Source organism: Dama dama, chromosome 9 (assembly GCF_033118175.1).
Source record: "Dama dama isolate Ldn47 chromosome 9, ASM3311817v1, whole genome shotgun sequence".
NCBI lineage: Eukaryota > Metazoa > Chordata > Mammalia > Artiodactyla > Cervidae > Dama > Dama dama.
In genome coordinates, this window is record NC_083689.1 from 51688609 (window position 1) to 51707239 (window position 18631).

At 40.8% G+C, this 18631-nt stretch overlaps 1 protein-coding gene across 3 annotated transcripts in view; it reads right to left on the reverse strand.

The window, feature by feature from the left end:
- The window catches only part of KLHL3 (kelch like family member 3), a 124923-nt gene that overhangs the window by 87854 nt on the left and 18438 nt on the right, over positions 1-18631 (reverse strand). For 2 of the 3 annotated variants that reach the window (XR_009694162.1, XM_061151355.1), the window contains exon 3: positions 7742-7848. The exons of the other annotated variant lie outside the window; for it this stretch is intronic. Coding sequence is in view for 1 of the 2 variants with exons in the window: in XM_061151355.1 (XP_061007338.1) it covers positions 7742-7848 (107 nt within the window). In the remaining variant the exon portion in view is untranslated. The remainder of the gene's footprint in view (positions 1-7741; positions 7849-18631) is intronic. 3 annotated transcript variants of the gene reach the window in all.

Below are 18631 nucleotides of genomic sequence, written 5' to 3' on the forward strand. Positions count from 1 at the left end.
CATGGATGGACTTGGAGAGTATTATGCTAAAGTGAAAAAAGTCAGACAGAGGAAGACAAATTCTGTATCATATCACATATGTGAAATCTAAAAAATACAACAAATTAGTGAATATAACAAAAAAGAATCAGACTCACAGATGTAAAGAACAAATTAGTGGTTACTAGCAGAGAGGAAGAGGGGAGGGGATGAAGAGGTACAAACTATTAGGTATGAAATAAGCTACAGGGCTTCCCTGGTAGTCCAGTGGCTGAGAGTCTGCCTTGCAGTGCAGGTAACACCAGTTTGATTCCTGGCCCAGAGCAGAGCAAAACTACTGCGTGCCGCAACTACTGAGCCTGTGCGCTAGAGCCCATGAGCCACAGCTACTGAGCCCACGAGCCACAGATACTGAAGCCTATGCGCCTAGAGTCTGTGCTCTGCAACAAGAGAAGCCACACAATGAGAAGCCTACACACAACTAGAGAGCAGGCCCCACTCTCTGCAACTAGAGAAAGCCCCCGTGCAGCAATGAAGACCCAGCACAGTCAAAAAGAATAAATAAATACTTTTTAAATAAATTAATAAAATAAGCTACAAGGATATATTGTACAACACAGGGAATATAGTCAATATTTTAAAATAACCATAAATGGAGTATAAGCTTTAAAAATTGTGAATTTTACTGTACACCTATAACTTACGTAATGTTGTAACAGCAACTATACTTGAATTTAAAAAAGAAAAAGAAAGAAAACATTAGTTGTACATTTTTTGTCCTCTGTCAACATCATATCCTGTTCTTCCAGATAGATCATGATCTACCTAGCAAGGGCAGATATTTTTTTGTTCATTCACTCAATAAACAAGTATCAAACATTCCCTATGGGCAAGGCCCAAGGAGACAATGGTGAACAAGTCATGTTCCCAGCCCTCATGGAACTCAAACTAGTAGAAAGATGAGAAAACCAGCAATTTCAAAGTGTATTAAATGCTAGAAAAGGAGACTCAGTTTAAAAGGTTCTTAAGCAGGGATTCCTCTACCCTGAACTGAATGCAAAATAATGAGCATACAGGAGCACATATATACTTTTTTGTGGAAAGAATCCATTGTTTTCATCAGACTGATGAACCTGACCTATTCTGGGGCCATAAGAATTTGAGTCTGGCAGAAGCACAGCATATAAAAGGAGGAAGGGGGAGAGATGGCTGAAGATACAAGCAGGCTCTGGACAACTTGAGGGCCTTGTGCACCATGCAGAGAAATTTAGACTTCATTCTAAGGACAATGGGGAGCCCTTGACAGACTTTAAGCAAGTACAGAATACATTAGATTTTTATTTAGTAAATATGAGTACAGTTACAGCGTAGAAAATGGGTTGGGACTGACAGAACGAAATGAGGGCAGGTGGACAAATTAGAAGGCTGCTGCAGTAAACTGGGTGAAAGATGATGACAGCTAGACTAAGGGACTACGTCTTAAACCTCTTTAAATCTTCAGACTCTACCTTCAGACTAGCACCTAGAAGTCTCCAAGAAGCATAGAGAGCCCAGGAGAGCAAGGCATAGTCTCAACTTAGCAAGCACATCACATGCACCAAAGTGTGAAAGTGTTAGTCATTCTGACTCTTTGTGACCCCATGGACTGCAGCCTGCCAAGCTCCTCTGTCCATGGGATTTTCCAGGCAAGAATACTGGAGTGGGTGGCCATTACCTTCTCCAGGGGATCTTCCCAAACCAGGAATCAAACCTAAGTCTCCTGCATGGCTGGCGGATTCTTCACTCTCAAAGCCACCAGGGAAGCTCACATGCACAACAGAGCTCCTTTCAGGTAGAAGACTGCCCGAAGCGGGAGGAAGTGCATCTTGAGGAGCCACGGGGAGAATCTTTCACCACCACATAAGACAGGAGGACTAGAAAATCACTGGCTCATATCCTAGGTCGCTGATAGAAACCCAACCCCATTATTCAGCCAAAGGAGCCTCAAGAGCAAGAAAGGAATGGTAGAATGGCTGTGAGGTCTTTCCAAAGAGCCAGGCACAGACCACCAGCCACCCCTCAAAGCTGCACAGCAAAGGAAAGAAAAAGTGCATTCAGGAGTCCTTGTGTTACAGAATTCTACTTCACTCCTCAACTGAATCCTTACTGTTGAAATTTAGTTTCATGATCTGGGTAAAAAGAAAACAGAAGATCCTTATCCTCTGCACAATGATCCTGCCTGGGTGTTAGGATAGCTATTACACTCTCTCACCCCCTAACCTTCATTTGTCTAAGTCCTAATATCTAGGCTGCCAACTCTTGGCTAGAGTTGAGACCTGTGCCACATGTTAGCATCATATGAGGGAAAGAAATAACCTGCCACCTTGCTGAATCCCAGCCAAGCCTCCCGCAGGTAAGGTTTGCAGGTGAGCCATCTATGCCAGATAACTGCAAAAGGTTGACCTCTGTCTCCTGTGAAATAAGGACATTCCCAGCCCTGCCTTTACGCCAAAGCTGTGTGACATTCAAAGGAGATAACGAGAGTGTGAGAACTGCAGCAGTAGGATTCAGCAGAGCTGCAGTGCTGGAGATCACTCCAGCACACAGCCTCCCTGGAAATCTCAGCCTTCCTCCACCTGGAGAGGTCTTTCTCCTCAGCTAGAGTACCAAATCAGGAAGGAAATGCCTATGTAGCCAGAGATGTTTCAGGTCAACCCTCACCACCACCAGGGAAGCAGGTATCAGAGCCACCCCACACATCCACATGAGCTGTGTAAACTATGACGTGCTCTTCACATAATAAAGAGTTAGCTTTATTAAGTACCTATTCTTTGTTGGGTGCTCTCCCCTGGTGGCTCAGATAGCAAAGAGTCTGCTTGCAAGGTGGGAGACCCAGGTTCGATCCCTGGGTCGGGAAGATCCCCTGGAGAAGGCAATGGCAACCCACTCCAGTATTCTTGCCTGGAGAATCCCATGCATAGAGGAACCTAGCAAGCTACAGTCATGGGGTCACAAAGAGCCAGACATGACTGAGCGACCAACACTTTCACACTTTCATTCTGTATTGGGTGTCTTATTCCTCTTACGTGTATCTGTTCCCTGCTTATTGTTATTATTGTTTGTTATTATCCCAGTCTCACAAACAAGAAAACAGGATCACAGAGGTTAAGTAACTGCTTACAAACCTATCAGTTGCTAGAGTCAGGTCATGATGGCTCCAAAGCCCTTTCTAAGATACCACACCATCCTCTAATGAAGGTGGCATTCACCCTATGTTTAATCCATATCAAAGAGGCCTTTGCATCAACAACTTCAAACCTCCTCTATGAACACTCATAAAAAATTTCCATCCAGTGGTTCTCTCCAGTGAATATCTGAAATTTCAAGACTGAGCTACACCAAGTCCAGACAAGTCTACCCCAGACCATCTTGGTCAAATCAGCTGCACCTTAATGGATGCTGGTAGGTGTCTGAACAGTAGTCTCTTTTCCAGGGCACTACACAAGCCTGTATTGAACTACATCAACACAGGCTTGAACTACATCCAAATCAATTCTTGAAAAAAACTCACCATTTCTATATCAAGAGCAACATATTTTTAGACATGACAACCTCAAATCTAGGACACTTAAGCCACAAAAGGACATCTGACTTTGATGTGGTGTGTTAGGGACAGGAAAAAGAAATCCTATGACACTGTAAGCTTCTGCCCTGAGGTAACCAACTCTAAAAGACACATGGAAGACCGGGCTGCTTCTCCTCAATCCCACACAGACTCTGATCTTCCTTTTTTTCCACCCCCCTGAACTATTCTACCCAACTTCTAACTCCTTAGGGGCAAAATCCTCAGAGGCCAGACCCTATCTACTCTGACTACTCCCTCAAGGCCCTCTTAATACAAAGGAAAGATTCTACTCCCTCATATTCCCTCCCTCCCTGCTCCATTGCTTTGGATTAAGTCATGCTAAACTGCACGCTATGCAAAGATCTTCAAAGACATCAATACATCATTCAGACACTCAGAACACAGACATGGTCCAAGGCCTGGCAGAGTCAGGCATGAAGAAAGCCCAAAACAGTGGTTCTGTGTGATGAGTGCATGCCTAGAGGTGAGTAAGAGAGCCTGGCCCTGACTGTTCTGCTTGTGGCTAGTTGGTGTCCACTCCATCCAAGTCCCTTGCCTCTTACCTCCAGCACATTCCTGACTCTCCTCCTTATTTCTAGTCACCATATATTCAAAGATACCAGTTGAATATCAACCTGCATCTAAAAGCAACTTTTCTTTAAAAAAAAAAAAAAAAAAAGCCAATCTAATCAGCCTCAGCATGTAGTATCAATACACTAGAACCAGAAGAATGAGACAGCTCACTCCCAGGGCTTCTTTTGGGATGGAGCTCAAATGTCTTTTCCTGAGCCCACATATTCTTTAGAACTCAGTTCTTTTAATACCATAAAATGGGACTGCTTTTAAAATTCTGGATGATATGTAGTGATCTGTATGGAGTACCAATACTATAGGTACACAGAACCCATAGTAAAGGGCATGCTAAAAAGATGGGGGGAAAAGTGACTGGGCTATTTTGGGGAAATTATCTTCCCCTGGAATGAAGGTGCTAGACGGGGAGAAAGGGGTTCAGGGGAATCTCAAGTATTCCATACTCACAGGGAAAAGGACAGGGTCAGCCCTGCTGGCCTCTCCAATCACACCACTTTAAAGGAGTAGACTGCAATTCAGGCGACTGCCCATCCCACACCCTCTCACAGGCTGGTTGCCTTCGGACACTCTCCAGTGGGCACTCAGACCTCAGTTTCATATTTATTCCAAGTTATGGGAAGGACACTGTCAAGGAGTGGGGCTGATACTTGGAACCATCAACAGACATTTGGGCAATATGAACTCAGCAGACAAACAAATAAAAACATGTTAAGCCTGAGTAAAAAATCTTAATCACACCACTCAAGTCAGAAGAAAGCCACATATATTTTCTCTTCTTTGGGGCCTTAAACATGCCAATAGAAACAGACTTAACAAGAGTCAGCTGGACCTTTTCATTATCAATTTTATGCATTTGGAAGCTGAACCTGATAATGAGAACAAAATTTTGCAGTTATTTTCTTGTACCTGTTTACCAACATTTAAGCAAAATCAAAGGGCCTCAAAAAATACACAAATCTGATACATTGCTGATGGAAGCATATGCTGGTACAACTGTTCCAAGTGTTGTGGAGTTGAGACACATGTCTCACAAGGATTCAAAATGTGCACACACTTTAATCAAGTATTTCTTATTCTAATTTTTTTTCTGTAATGAACATATATGAATAGTGTTTGGATGAACATATGGAAAGGTGGATGGGTGAGTGGATGGATGGACAGACAGACAATGGATGGAAGGAAAGAAAGATAGGAGGATGAATATTAACCAGATTCAATGGACGCCATGGGCTGGGCCACACATTAGACTACTTTCTTCTCTCGATTCTCTCCTCCTTTCAATTACTAGATCCAAGATCTGATCCAGAAGCATATTTTTTCTCCCTTTTTAAAATCACTTTGTTTTTGCTTAGGCACTTCCATGACCCCAGAGGCAAGTTGATTAGCAAAAAAAAAAAAAAAAAAAAAGGAGCCAAAACTATAATTCACTGCAATTGCAAGTGGACTCCTCTTTCAATACTAGACTTTTAAAATCACATACATGGAGAAAAATGACTGGCAGAACTATTTACTAAAGTTGCAACTAAATTTGTAGATAAGATAAATTATTTTAAAAGAAAGAAAGATGGATGAAGGACAAGGAAATAAAGAAATAAAAACCTTACTACTAGAGTTTGAGACTACTTCGAATAGAAGTGCCTCAAAATTTCCAGGTAATGAAAGTAGCTGGTTTTCCAGGCTGCATTATGGAATTCCTAGTACAAGGCTCAAAGTGAGGTAAGCGTGGCTTGGTGCACTTAGCAAAAGCAATGCTCCAGGTTGAGATCAGTCCTTCACATGATGAGCCAAGACAGGACACACATGTGAAGAACTATGTGAAGAACTCTCAATTAACAAGCTCCAAGTCCACACCACCATCCACCCATCAAGAACCATTCCTGCCCAGCAGAGGCTGTGTATTATATTAGGAAAAGGACAAGAACCTATTCAGGAAAAATGTGCCTATACTCACCCATCCTTAGCAATCCCACACTCATTCGTTTAACCTTCAGTTGTTCACTGTCTCCTAAACACCAGGCCCCGGAGTGGACACTAAGGATTCGACAGTGAGAAGACATGGTCCCCAAGCGCCCAAGAACTCACAATCAAGGGTGGGAGACATTCTTTTCATTTAAAAAATATTTTAGTGCTAGTGTGTACCAGGTACTCAAGATATGGAAACAAACAAAACTAACAAGATCCCAATCTTTATGGAACTGATATTCCAATAAGGAGACACAGGTTAAAAAAAAATACTTAACTAATCAATATGATTTTCAGATAGTGATAAGAGTTATGAAAAAAAAAAACAGAGATGAGTTATGGAGTAGAAGACCTAGTATGGAACTATGGCTCAGGTGGTCAGAGAGGAGGCGGCACTTGAAGGATAAACTGCAGGGTGATAAGTGGTGAGTACATGAGACTCCAGAGCATGGGCAGCACACGCACCAGGAAACAGACAAGAGTGCAGAATGACAGTGACCACACTCAGAGGAAGCACAGGGCACAGGTGAGCATGTGGAAGGCACACCAGACCGCATCCAGGGGCCACGCTCAGGCCAGCTGGCCTTCAGTCTGCCATGATAGATACATCACTGCCTGCGCCTGGCTCAGGGGAGGGGCTGAGAGGTACTGCAGACAGCAAGCTCAGCCCATGGGCTTAAGGGAATTTGGGCTCAGAAGTAACACACGTGCAACAGATGGACAAGGCTGTTTGGCATGTCCAGGAAACAGGGACTCCCTGGAAACCTGGCAAAGGTGCTGGGACAGAATGCAGATGGTGAATATACTTCTGTCTTATTCTTTCCACCCCAAGCCCCGCCATCATGTCTCCCAACTCTCTCCCAGGTTTAGTCGCTAAGTCATGTCTGACTCTTGTGACCCCATGGACTGTAGCGGGCCAGGCTCCTCTGTCCATGGGATTTCCCACACAAGAATGTTGGAGTGGGTTGCCATTTCCTTCTCCAGGGGATCTTCCCAACGCAGGGATTGAACCCAGGTCTCCCACACTGCAGGCAGCTTCTTTACTATCTGAGCCACTCTCTCTCCCAACACTCCTGTAAAAAAGCTAGAGGAGGCTCAGGGCCCCTGCCTGGAAGAAATGGCTAAGGGCTGACAAGATGTGAAACAGCTAGGCCAGCCAGCCCTGGGCCAGGAGTCCATAAGCCAAGTTCCACTCATTCACCGTGTGACCTCAGGCAAGTCCCTTCCTTGCTCTCAGTCTCAGTGTCCCCAAACTGCAAAATGAGAGGGAAGAAGCCTGAGGGTGAGCCCAAGAGTCTACATCTCTAACAAGTTCCTCCACATGATTACGATACACAACAAAGTCTGAGAATTCATGGACTGTAATTCTATCTTTGTTCCAAAGAGTGAACTGCAATAGGGGTTGCATGCTCGACAGGCCTGGCTGAGGCTGTGGGTCCATCACAATTCTTTGTACCTCCATAGTTCAGAGCAAAGAATCTGGCACATAAAAGCTCCTTGGGGTGGAGCCTTCTCTTTCCTCCCCCACTCACACCACCACCCTCAACATTCTCCCAGTTGGGACTGCAGTCCCACACGTGTGGGTTTATTGTCTGCCCCTCATACCTGTGAACATCGCACAGAAGTAGGGGCTGCAGGCTGCCAGGACCACACGGTGGGCTTCTATCTCGACATCTTCTGCCACAATCATCACGTCACACAACAGCTGTTTGCTGTAAGACACCAGTGAGGGGAAAGGATGGGTCACAGCACAAACACCCACCCCCAGCCACACAAGAGTATTTTTTCTCCCACCCACATTCCATACTATCACTGGCCATGGCTGTCAAATGGATCTGCCACATCTTGAGTCAGGCAGCGGGATGGACTCATCACCTTTTCCAAGTCCCTGATAAGCCTGACATTCATGCTTTCCTGAGGCACTCAACTCTGTAGAGATCCAACTACAATGTAGCTGCAAATTCAGGGCTCCTCCATCTGTCTTCACATCTCTGCTCCCCAACTCTACCAGCTCTGACTGAGGCAGGGGGACAGCTCAATGAGCAGTGTGGAAAGTTTCAGGCTGTTAGTTGAGTGGCTGAATGAACACCAAGGAGCACGAGCATGCCACTGAGGTGTGCCACCAGTGAGAACAGGTATTAGCTATTCCCCAAGTGATCCACTCACTGCCTATGAAACACTGGTAAGAGGCCAGCCATGTCTGGAGGACTCAAGTATATTTCTCTTCTCACCCAGGTTTAACACTATCATCAAAGAAACTCCACATATATACACAGAGCTCCCTAAAGACCCTGTGCAAACTCCAATCACTGCAGTTATTAAGAAAACTGTAATCACATTTTTACTTGTTTTTCACCCCAAACAAGGTGACAAACCTTTGAAAAGGACTTATTTACTGTTATATCCTAGACACCTGGCTGAATGCACAGCACACAGCAGGCTCAAATTTTTACTAATAAAGAAAGGAAGGAATGATATTTTAAACAGGATCAGTCTACACAGAGAGGGAACGAATATTTGACTACTTTGAAGACTGAAAGGATACCACAAGCCCTACCAATTCAAGAATTTTTCCTCTACCAGCCTTTGAAATTCTTATCATGGCTATTATCATTACAATAGCTAACATTTTTTGAATTACATGTGCCAGGCATTGTTCCAAGCACTTTAAAATATATATATTATTTCATTTAATCCTCTCTACAACCCTAAGATGTTTAGCTATTATTATGTCCCATGTTTCAAAAAAAAGGAAACTGAGACCCAGAGACATTAAGTAACTTTCCCAAGGTTACACAGAAAGGGAGCAGTAGAGACAGGATTTGAATATAAGGAGCTAAGCCCAAGAACCCACGTTCTTAACTTCTATAGTATCCTGGTCACCACTAGTCTTTCCTTCAGCTCGAAGCACTAGAAGTGGGAGGGAAGACAGAGAGATTAAACCCATTTCAACTGTGATCCACTGGCAGTGGTTACTTGCACACTACACTGAATTGTGGATCATAACAAACTTAAATTCTTAAAGAGATGGGAATACCAGACCACCTGACCTGCCTCATGCCTCATGAGAAATCTGTATGCAGGTCAGGAAGCAACAGCTAGAACTGGACAAGGAACAACAGACTGGTTCCAAATAGGGAAAGGAATACGTCAAGACTGTATACTGTCACCCTGCTTATTTAACTAATATGCAGAGTACATCATGAGAAACGCTGGGCTGGAGGAAGCGCAAGCTGGAATCAAGATTGCTGGGAGAAATATCAATAACCTCAGATGTGCAGATGACACCACCCTTGTGGCAGAAAGAGAAGAACTAAAGCGCATCTTGATGAAAGTGAAAGAGGAGAGTGAAAAAGTTGTCTTAAAGCTCAACACTCAGAAAACTAAGATCATGGCTTCTGGTCCCATCACTTCATGGCAAATAGTGGAAACAGTGAGAGACTTCATTTGTTTGAGCTCCAGAATCACTGCAGATGGTGACTGCAGCCACGAAATTAAAAGATGCTTGCTCCTTGGAAGAAAAGTTATGATCAACTTAGACACCATATTAAAAAGCACAGACATTACTTTGCCACAAAGGTCTGTCTAGTCAAAGCTCTGGTTTTTCCAGTAGTCATGTACGGATGTGAGAGTTGGACCATAAAGAAAGCTGAGCGCTGAAGAATTGATGCTTTTGAACAGTGGTGTTGGAGAAGACTCTTGAGAGTCCCTTGGACTGCAAGGAGATCCAACCAGTCCATCCTAAAGAAAATCAGCCCTGAATATTTCATTGGAAGGACTGATGCTGAAGCTGAAACTCCAGTACTTTGGCCACCTGATACGAAGAACTGACTCACTGGAAAAGACCCTGATTCTGGGGAAGATTTAAGGTGGGAGGAGAAGGGGATGACAGAGGATGAGATGGTTGGATGGCATCACCGACTCAATGGACATGAGTCTGAATAAATTCTGGGAGTTGGTAACGGACAGAGAGGCCTGGGGTACTGCAGTCCATGGGATCGCAAAGAGTCAGACACAACTGAGCAGCTCAACTGAACAGAACTGATACTGAATTGAGAAGTCTGAGGTCACGACTGGGTTCCACATGAGAGTGATGAGATAATATAATGAATCTTCCATGGTAAGCAGATGGAAGAGAAGCTACATATTTGCCCTCCCTGGTAGAGCATATTAAGCCAACTACTCAGATGTTAGTCCAGGTTCACTTTTCAGAGAAATAGAGTCATAAAGCCTGAGAAGGCTAGAACTGCAAATGCCCTTAGAGATCACCCTATGATGCTCAGAGAGGTGACCCAAAACCACAAAAGCCTTAGTCTTCAATCCAGTTCTGACTCCAGGTACAGTACCATTTCTGCCTCATGGTTGGTTGATACTTTGAATGGGAAAAGACAGAAGCTAGGTTAGCTCCAAAAGGGAAAGGGGATCAGGAAAGATTCAGCACATGGAATAAGGAACCAGTGAGGGGACTTCTGGGAAGGGTCAGACCTCTGGGCACCAAGAGGCAAAACCTGGGGGTGGGACCTCATCCTGCAGTAAACAGCACACCCTAAACACAAACTTTATCAGAATAAACCAGCTCAACTGGGAACAGAACTGGCTCTGCCTCAACAGGCTATAAGAACGTGAACAAATTGACCCCACCAATTTTCTCATCTTAGCTGCCTTGGGACATATACCATGCGGGCCAAATGAGATTGTAGGTATTACTTGAGAATAGTCTTGTTTAAATTTGGAAAAAATACATTTTAAAAATGTATTCCCAACACGAATAGATTCATCTTGAACCTTTTCACTTCTGTTAAAGATTTGTGAGAGAAAATAGAGTTATCAGGGCTATTTAAAAAGACAAGTAAATTTTTTGGCAACTAGTATTAATATTTTAATAAGAAAAGTATTGACACAGATGAGTCACAGATGCTGAACAAATTTTCAATGTCGGGTACTGGGAAAGCAAATAAAGTGGGATATCTTACACAAACCCAGAAAGGCTGATAATTCTTGAACAAATGAAGAAGAGACAAGAAGGAACAAGGAATAAAGATGGAGAATCCAGTCAGCAAATAAATGAGAGCAGTTCTAAGAAGCAGGAGGTACATCTCAAGGCCAGAGAAACTCTAACCTGGGAAAGTAACCAATAAACACTTGCCAAACACTCAAAGTAGGCTTTCCCACCACCTTTCTTCACACTGGAGACATCTTCGTCTCCACTACACAGAGAAAAGGGAAGGTGCAGCTCCAGAGAGGCACTGCATGGTTCATAAGCACTTCTGAGGCCAGTCACCAGAGATCCTGTGAGATTCTTTTTTCTGAGCGATCACATACTACTCCAAAGGACAATCTGGAGGAGAGAAAGTTGAGTTATACACAAAGTGTCTAAAGGAAATACAGTAGAGATGTTAGGAAGGAGCTCAGATCCTGGAATCAAACTGACCAGGATTCATGACCCCTGAGAATCACAGAAATGACATGTGCTGTAAACAAGATAATGAATAGTGTTAATAATAAACATTCAGTAAATATTAATTGATTTCTTGTCTCCCTTTTTTCCACAAAATACTTCATTTATGATTAGAGCAAGTTTTGGACATGGTAAATTTGAGCTGCCTTTTGGACATCTAAGTGGGGTTGTCAAGTAGGCAAGTGGATACTAGGGCCTGGAATTTACAGGCAAGAAATGGTTAAGAAGTTGGGGGAAGAAGAAGAACCAACAAAAGAGATGAGAAAACAGCCAGTGAGGCAGGAGATAAACCAAAAGGGTGTGGTGCCCAAAAAGCCCAGTGAAAAGACGGTTGCAAAAAAGAAGGAATGATCAATTGTATCAAATACCGCTAATAAATAAGATAACATTAACGTGGCAAGCCAGCGCAATTATGCAAGGAAATGAAATGAAAGGCATACAGATTGGAAAGAAAGAAATAAAACTATCTCTATTCACAAATGATATGATCTTGTACATACAAAATCCCACGGAATCCACTAAAAAATTAGAAGAATAAATAAAGGAGTATAAGAAGGTTGCAGAATATAAGGTCAGTATACAAAAGCAATTGTATTTCTGTACACTTGCATTGAACAATTCAAAAAAAAATTTTTTTAATTCCATTTACAATAGCATCAAAAAGAATTAAATATTTTAGGAATAAATTTAACAAAAAGAGTGAAAAGCCTATACCCTAAAACTATAAAACACAATTGAAGGAAATTAAAGAAGACCTAAATAAATGGAAAGACCTCCAGTGTTCATGAATTAGAAGATTAATACTGTTGAGGTGACAATTCTCCTCCAAAATGTTCTACAGATTCAACACAATTTCTATCAAGCTCTCAGCTGCTGCTTTGCAGAAAGGGACAAGCTGACTCTAAAATTTATAAGTGCAAGGGATCTAAAATGGCCAAAACAATCCTGAAAAAGAAAGGAGTTGAAAAACTCAGGTATCCCAATTTCAAAACTTATGTGCATACGTGCTCAGTCACTCAGTTGTATCCGGCTCTTTGCAAACCCCTGGACTGTAGCCTGCCAGATTCTACTGTCCATGAGATTATCCTGGCAATAACACTGGAGTGGGTTGCCATTTCCTCCTCCAGTGGATCTTCCCAATCTAGGGATCAAACCTGCATCTCCTGCGGCTCCTGCATTGGCAGGTGGATTCTTTTACCACTGAACCACCTGGACACTTACTACAAAGCTAAAAACAGCATAGTAATAGCACAAAGATAGACATACAGATCAACAGAATAGAACTGAGAGTCTAAAAGTAAACACTCACATTCATAGTCAGCTAATTTCTGAAAGGATGCTAAGACCATTCAACTGGGAAAGAATAGTTGTTTCAACAAATGGTGCTAAGATTAAATGGATGTGCTTTGTTTGCTAAGTCGCTTCAGTTGTGTCCGACTCTTGGCGACCCTATGGACTGAGCCCACCAGGCTCCTCTGTCCATGGGATTCTCCAGGCAAGAATACTGGAATGGGCTGTCATTTCCTTTTCCAGGAGATCATCCTGACCCAGGGATCAAACCCACAGCTCCTGTATTGGCAGGTGAGTTCTTTACCACTAAATCCACCTGGGAAGCCCGATTAGCTGGATATCCACATGCAAAAGAATGAAGTTGGATCTCTATCTCATGTTATATACAAAAATCAATTCACAATGGATCAAAGACCTAAATGTAAGAGCTGGATCTAGAAAACGCTTAGAAGAAACATTAGGATAAATCGTAATGACTTTGGATTAGGCAATGATTTGTTAGATAGGACACCAAAAGCACAAACAAACAAACAAAAAATGCATTAGACATCAAAGTTCACAACTTTTGTGCTTCAGGACATCAGGAAAATGAAAAGAAAACATACAAAATGAAAGAAAAACTTTTTAAATCATATGTCTGATAAAAGTCTTGTATCTGGAATATATTAAGAACTTGAAACCTTACAACTCAATAATAAGTAGACATATAACCCAATATAAAATAGGCAAAGTATCTTAATAGAACTCTCCAATAAGATATAGAAATGGCCAATGATGACATAAAAAGATGCTCAACATCATTAGTTATCAGAGAAATGCAAATCAAAACCACAATGAGATAACTCCTTACACACACTAGGATGGTTATAATCAAAACACAGGAAATAATAAGTGTTCATGAGGATATGGAGAAACTGGAACCTTCATACACTGCTGATAGAAGTATAAAGTGCTGCAGAAAACAGTCTGATAGTTCTTCAGACGGTTAAACGTAAGTTTTATTTGACCCAGGAATCCCACCCCCAAGAGAAATAAGACACACGACACCAAAACTTGTTTCTGAATGTTCCCAGCAGCAACATTCATAATAGCCAAATGGTCTCAAATTTGTATATCCATACAATGATATATTATTCAGCAATACAAATGAATGAAATACTGAGACATGCTATAGCATGAATGAACCTTGAAAACATAATGCTAAGTGAAAAAAGTTGGTCACTAAAGACATATTATATGATTCCAAAATAGGCAAATCTATAAAGACAGAAAGTAGATTAGTGATTATCTAGTACTGGGGGGGCAGGGTGAGTGGATAGGGATAATGGGGGAATTACTGCTAAAGTATACGGGATTTGGGAGAAGTGATAGAAATATTCAAAAATTGACTGTTGGTTGCCCAATTCTGCTAATATAATAAATACCATTAAAGTGTATACTTTAAATGGGTGAACTGCATGTTATATGAAGTATATCTTGATGAACCTGTTATCAAAATTTAAAAAACAGCATAAATATCTGCAAAAAAAATAAAAAGTCTAAATCAATAAGATATATGTACTCCAATGTTCACAACAGCACTATTTGTAATAGCCAAGACATGGAAGCAACCCAAATGCCCAGATGACTGACTTAAGAAGATCACGCGCACACACACACACACACACACACACACACAAACTGTAATATTACCCAGTGATAAAAAAGAATGAAAAATCGCCATTTGCAGCAACATGGATGGACCTAGAAAATATTATGTATAATGAAATAAGTCGGACAGAGAAAGACAAATACTATACCATATTACATGTGAAATCTAAAAGATAATACAAATGAATGTATGTACAAAACAGAAACAGATGCACAGACACAGAAAACAAATTTATGGTGGCCAAAGATGAGGGGAAAGTGGCAAATTAGGAATACAGGATTAAAAGATATAAATTACTACACATAAAAGACAACAAAGATTTACTGTACAGCACAGGAAATCATCCTGTAACCTATAATGAAATATAATCTGAAAAAAAAATCAGTATACTATATACTTAAAACTATTAATAACACAATATTGTAAATCAAGTAAACTTCAATTTTAAAAAGTTATACTAATAGCAAGGAGTAAAAAACAATGTAAAGGCTAAAAAAAACGATACACTTCAAAAGAAAAACAGAAAGCAGTGTGCTAAGGTACCTCATTACTATCTTTATTTTATCACTATAGTAAAAAAAAAACCATACTGGACAATAATCTAAAAAACAAAAAAGATGAAGCAGAGAACTGTTTGCAGTGGACAGACAAGAAATTAAAACTGTAAAGATAAGATGAGATAGAAGATTGTCTCTCATTTTCAGGCCTGATCAGGAGGTGCTATTCCAACAAGGACAACGTGCCCACTTGCTGACTGGCCAGTAAGTCAGAAGACAAACAGCCATTAGGGTTCTGCTGCCCAGAAGCAGCTGTTGGTCTGACCAGAGTAGAGTGATGAAGTACAAAAAGAGGAGGAAGGCTGCTTGGTTACCATGACAGCAGCTCATTTTCTACCATGTAAGTATAAAGAATAGGAAACAGGTGAATTGTGTGATTCATAAATTACAAAGAACATGTGTGCCCGAACAAAAAAAGCTTAAAATTGAAGGAGGGGAATGTGAAAATAATGCAGGAAATAATCCCAGGTCCTTGGAATATCAGGTAACATTTCATTAGCCTGACCCCAGGATGTCCGGGTGCTTCACCCTGGCCTTCCTCCAAACAAAGTATGCCTCTCCCCAGTTCTGACTGAAATTGCCCAAATCAATAAAGTGTCTATTCAGGCCCCCTTTCTCTCCCTGCATCACCCATTCCACTCTAGTTTTTTCAGCCAGTCATTTAAATGCCTTAAAACTTGATATAATCTTTGAACACCACTAGAATGCAAGTGAGATTGAGGGGGCAAGGCTTTGATTGTCCCACCTACTGCCATACTCCTGAAGTCACATCATCATCATCATAATAAGCTAACACAGAATGTTCACTCTGTTGCAGGAACTCATAAAATATCTAAGGAATAGCTATTATTATTATGTTGCTTTCTGTTTCAGTTAGCAATTCTACTTCTAGGAATTAATTCTATAGAAATACTTGTAAATGTGCACAAGTACTTAACAGTGACAGCACTAACATGCTGTCACTGTTCTAAGCACTTACTCTCTTAACAAGCCAGCAAGACTGGAACTATTATTAGCCTCATTTTATGGCTGACAAAAGTGAGGTTGGAGATATTAACTAACTTGTTCAGGGTCACGCAGCTAATCAGCACTGAAGCCAAAGTTTAAAACCAGGCTGTCTGCCTCCAGAGTCTATGCTTGTGACCAGTGCACTATCCTGCCCTACACAAAACCACTGTGAGTATTTACGCAAGGAATTGGAAAACCTAGACATCCAACAACAGGAAACTGCTTTTAATAAAAAAACAAAAATAGAGTATCATTCAACCACTTTAAATGAAGTTGTAGAACAGCTAGTAACATTTTTAAAAATTGTTCAACAAAATGTTAAGAATAAAAATCTGGTTGAACACACACACTACATCACAGATAATCAACAAGGACCTATTGTATAGCACAGGGACCTCTACCCAATATTCTGTGATAACCTATAAGAGAAAAAATCCTAAAAATAATGCATATATGTATAACTAAATCACTTTGCTGTACATCTGAAACTAACACAATTGTAAATCAACTATATCCCAATAAAATTAAAATATTTTTAAAATTAAAAATCACCCACAGAAAAAAAAAAAATCCAGTTGAGACATATATTTTAAAGAAAAAAAGATCTTCTCCTAAATGCTAATAATGGTTTTCACTGTGACTTTTCCCTCACCTGTATTTTCTAAATATTCTACAATATATTCTTTTTATTAAAAAAATTAAGAGAGAAAATTTTAATTTAAAGAAAAACTAAAGGGAAACCCATGCCCAAACCTGAACTAAAATTTCCCAGCAAAAACATAAATAGATTGTGGTCCATTTGAAAAAAAAACAAAATGAAGAAGAATAAGACTGTGACGGTTTAATGTTTTGTGCCAACTCAACCAGGATAAGGGAGGCCCAGATAGTTGATGAAATATTATTGGTGGACATGTCTGCAAAGGTCTTTCCAAAAAAGATTAGCCTTTGAACTGGTAGACTGAGAAAAGAATATCCCTTTCACCAATGTAGGTGGGTAACATCCAATCTACGGAGGGCTTGCATAGAACAAAAAGGTGGGGGAAGGGTGAATTCTCTCTCTCCTTGAGATGGACTACACATCATCTTCTGCCCTCAGACCTCAGAGGTCTTGGTTCTTAGGCCTTTGGACCATAAGACATACTCCACTGGCTCTTGTTTCTCAGGATTTCAGATGTGGACTGAATTATACCACTGGCTTTCCTGGTTCTCCAGCAGGTAGACAGCAGACTGTGGGAATTCTCAGGCTCCATAATCAAGTGAGCCAATTCCAATAATAAATCTCCTCTTACATATATCTTGTTTTTCAGAGAAGCAGAACCAATTATATATATATAAATAAATAATAAAGATAGATGTTATTGGTTTTGTTTCTCTGAAAAACCCTGACTAATACAAAGATTATTCACTTAAGTTTCAGCAAATGACCAGTGTTTTCCAAAATAAGTTTCACAAAACACTCGGTCTGTACATAACAACCAAAGAGGGTTCAAAACCATCCATGAGGGAAACCCTCAGTTAGAGAAGTTTACTGTATGACTTCTCAGAGGTTTTAATCTACCTATATATATTATGAATCTTGGAGGGGAGTACAGCATTTTTAAAACTCGTTTTGGTTCAGATCTATTTTCCCACAGAGCATCTTGAGAAAATGTTTCTCAGAACAGACTGGCAAATGCTAATTTACACAAAAGAGAAGCACCAGGACTGTTGGAAGAGGTTAAATCCAAGTCGATGCTTTTAAGGAAAAATGCAAAAGTGTGGTTAACTTGCAAAGAAAAAGGGGGGGGGGGGAGGACATAGCAGGATTTTCAGTCATTTAAGCAGAAGGAAAAAATACTAATAATATAAAGTGAGAGTTGGGGGGAATTCCGTGGGCATATCTATTTCCTGAGTTCTGCCTTTAAGTAGTCACTGGAGTGGCCTAAACCAGGCAAAATAGGCCTGGTGAAAGACCAAAAGTCTTCTTTCCCCAATTCTGTTGACATATAACAATGTGTAAGTTCCAAGAGTATAATGTGATGATTTGATACATACTGTGAAATAATTACCACAATAAGGTAATACATCCATCACCACACATAGTTACAAATTTTATTCTTCTGGTGAGAACTTTTAAGATCTACTCTTTTAGCAACTTTCAAGTACACAATACAGTATTGATAACTGTAGTTACCATGTAATACATAAGATCCCCAGAACTTACTCTTCTTACAATTGGAAGTTTGTACCCTTTGGCCAACACCTCCCCATTTCCCACAACCTCCACTCCCTGACAACCAATAATCTCTCTGAGAGATCAGGTTTTTTAGACTCCACATATAAATGAAATCATACAGTCTTTGGTTTTCTCTGACTTACTTCTCTAAATACAGTGCCCTCAAGGTTTATACACGTTGGTGCAAATGACACGACTTCTTTCTTTTTTACAGTTGAATAATATTTCATTGTGTAAATATACCATATCTTACTTATCCATTCATTCACTGATCAAAACTTAATGTTGTGTTCATGTCTTTGCTACTGTGACTACT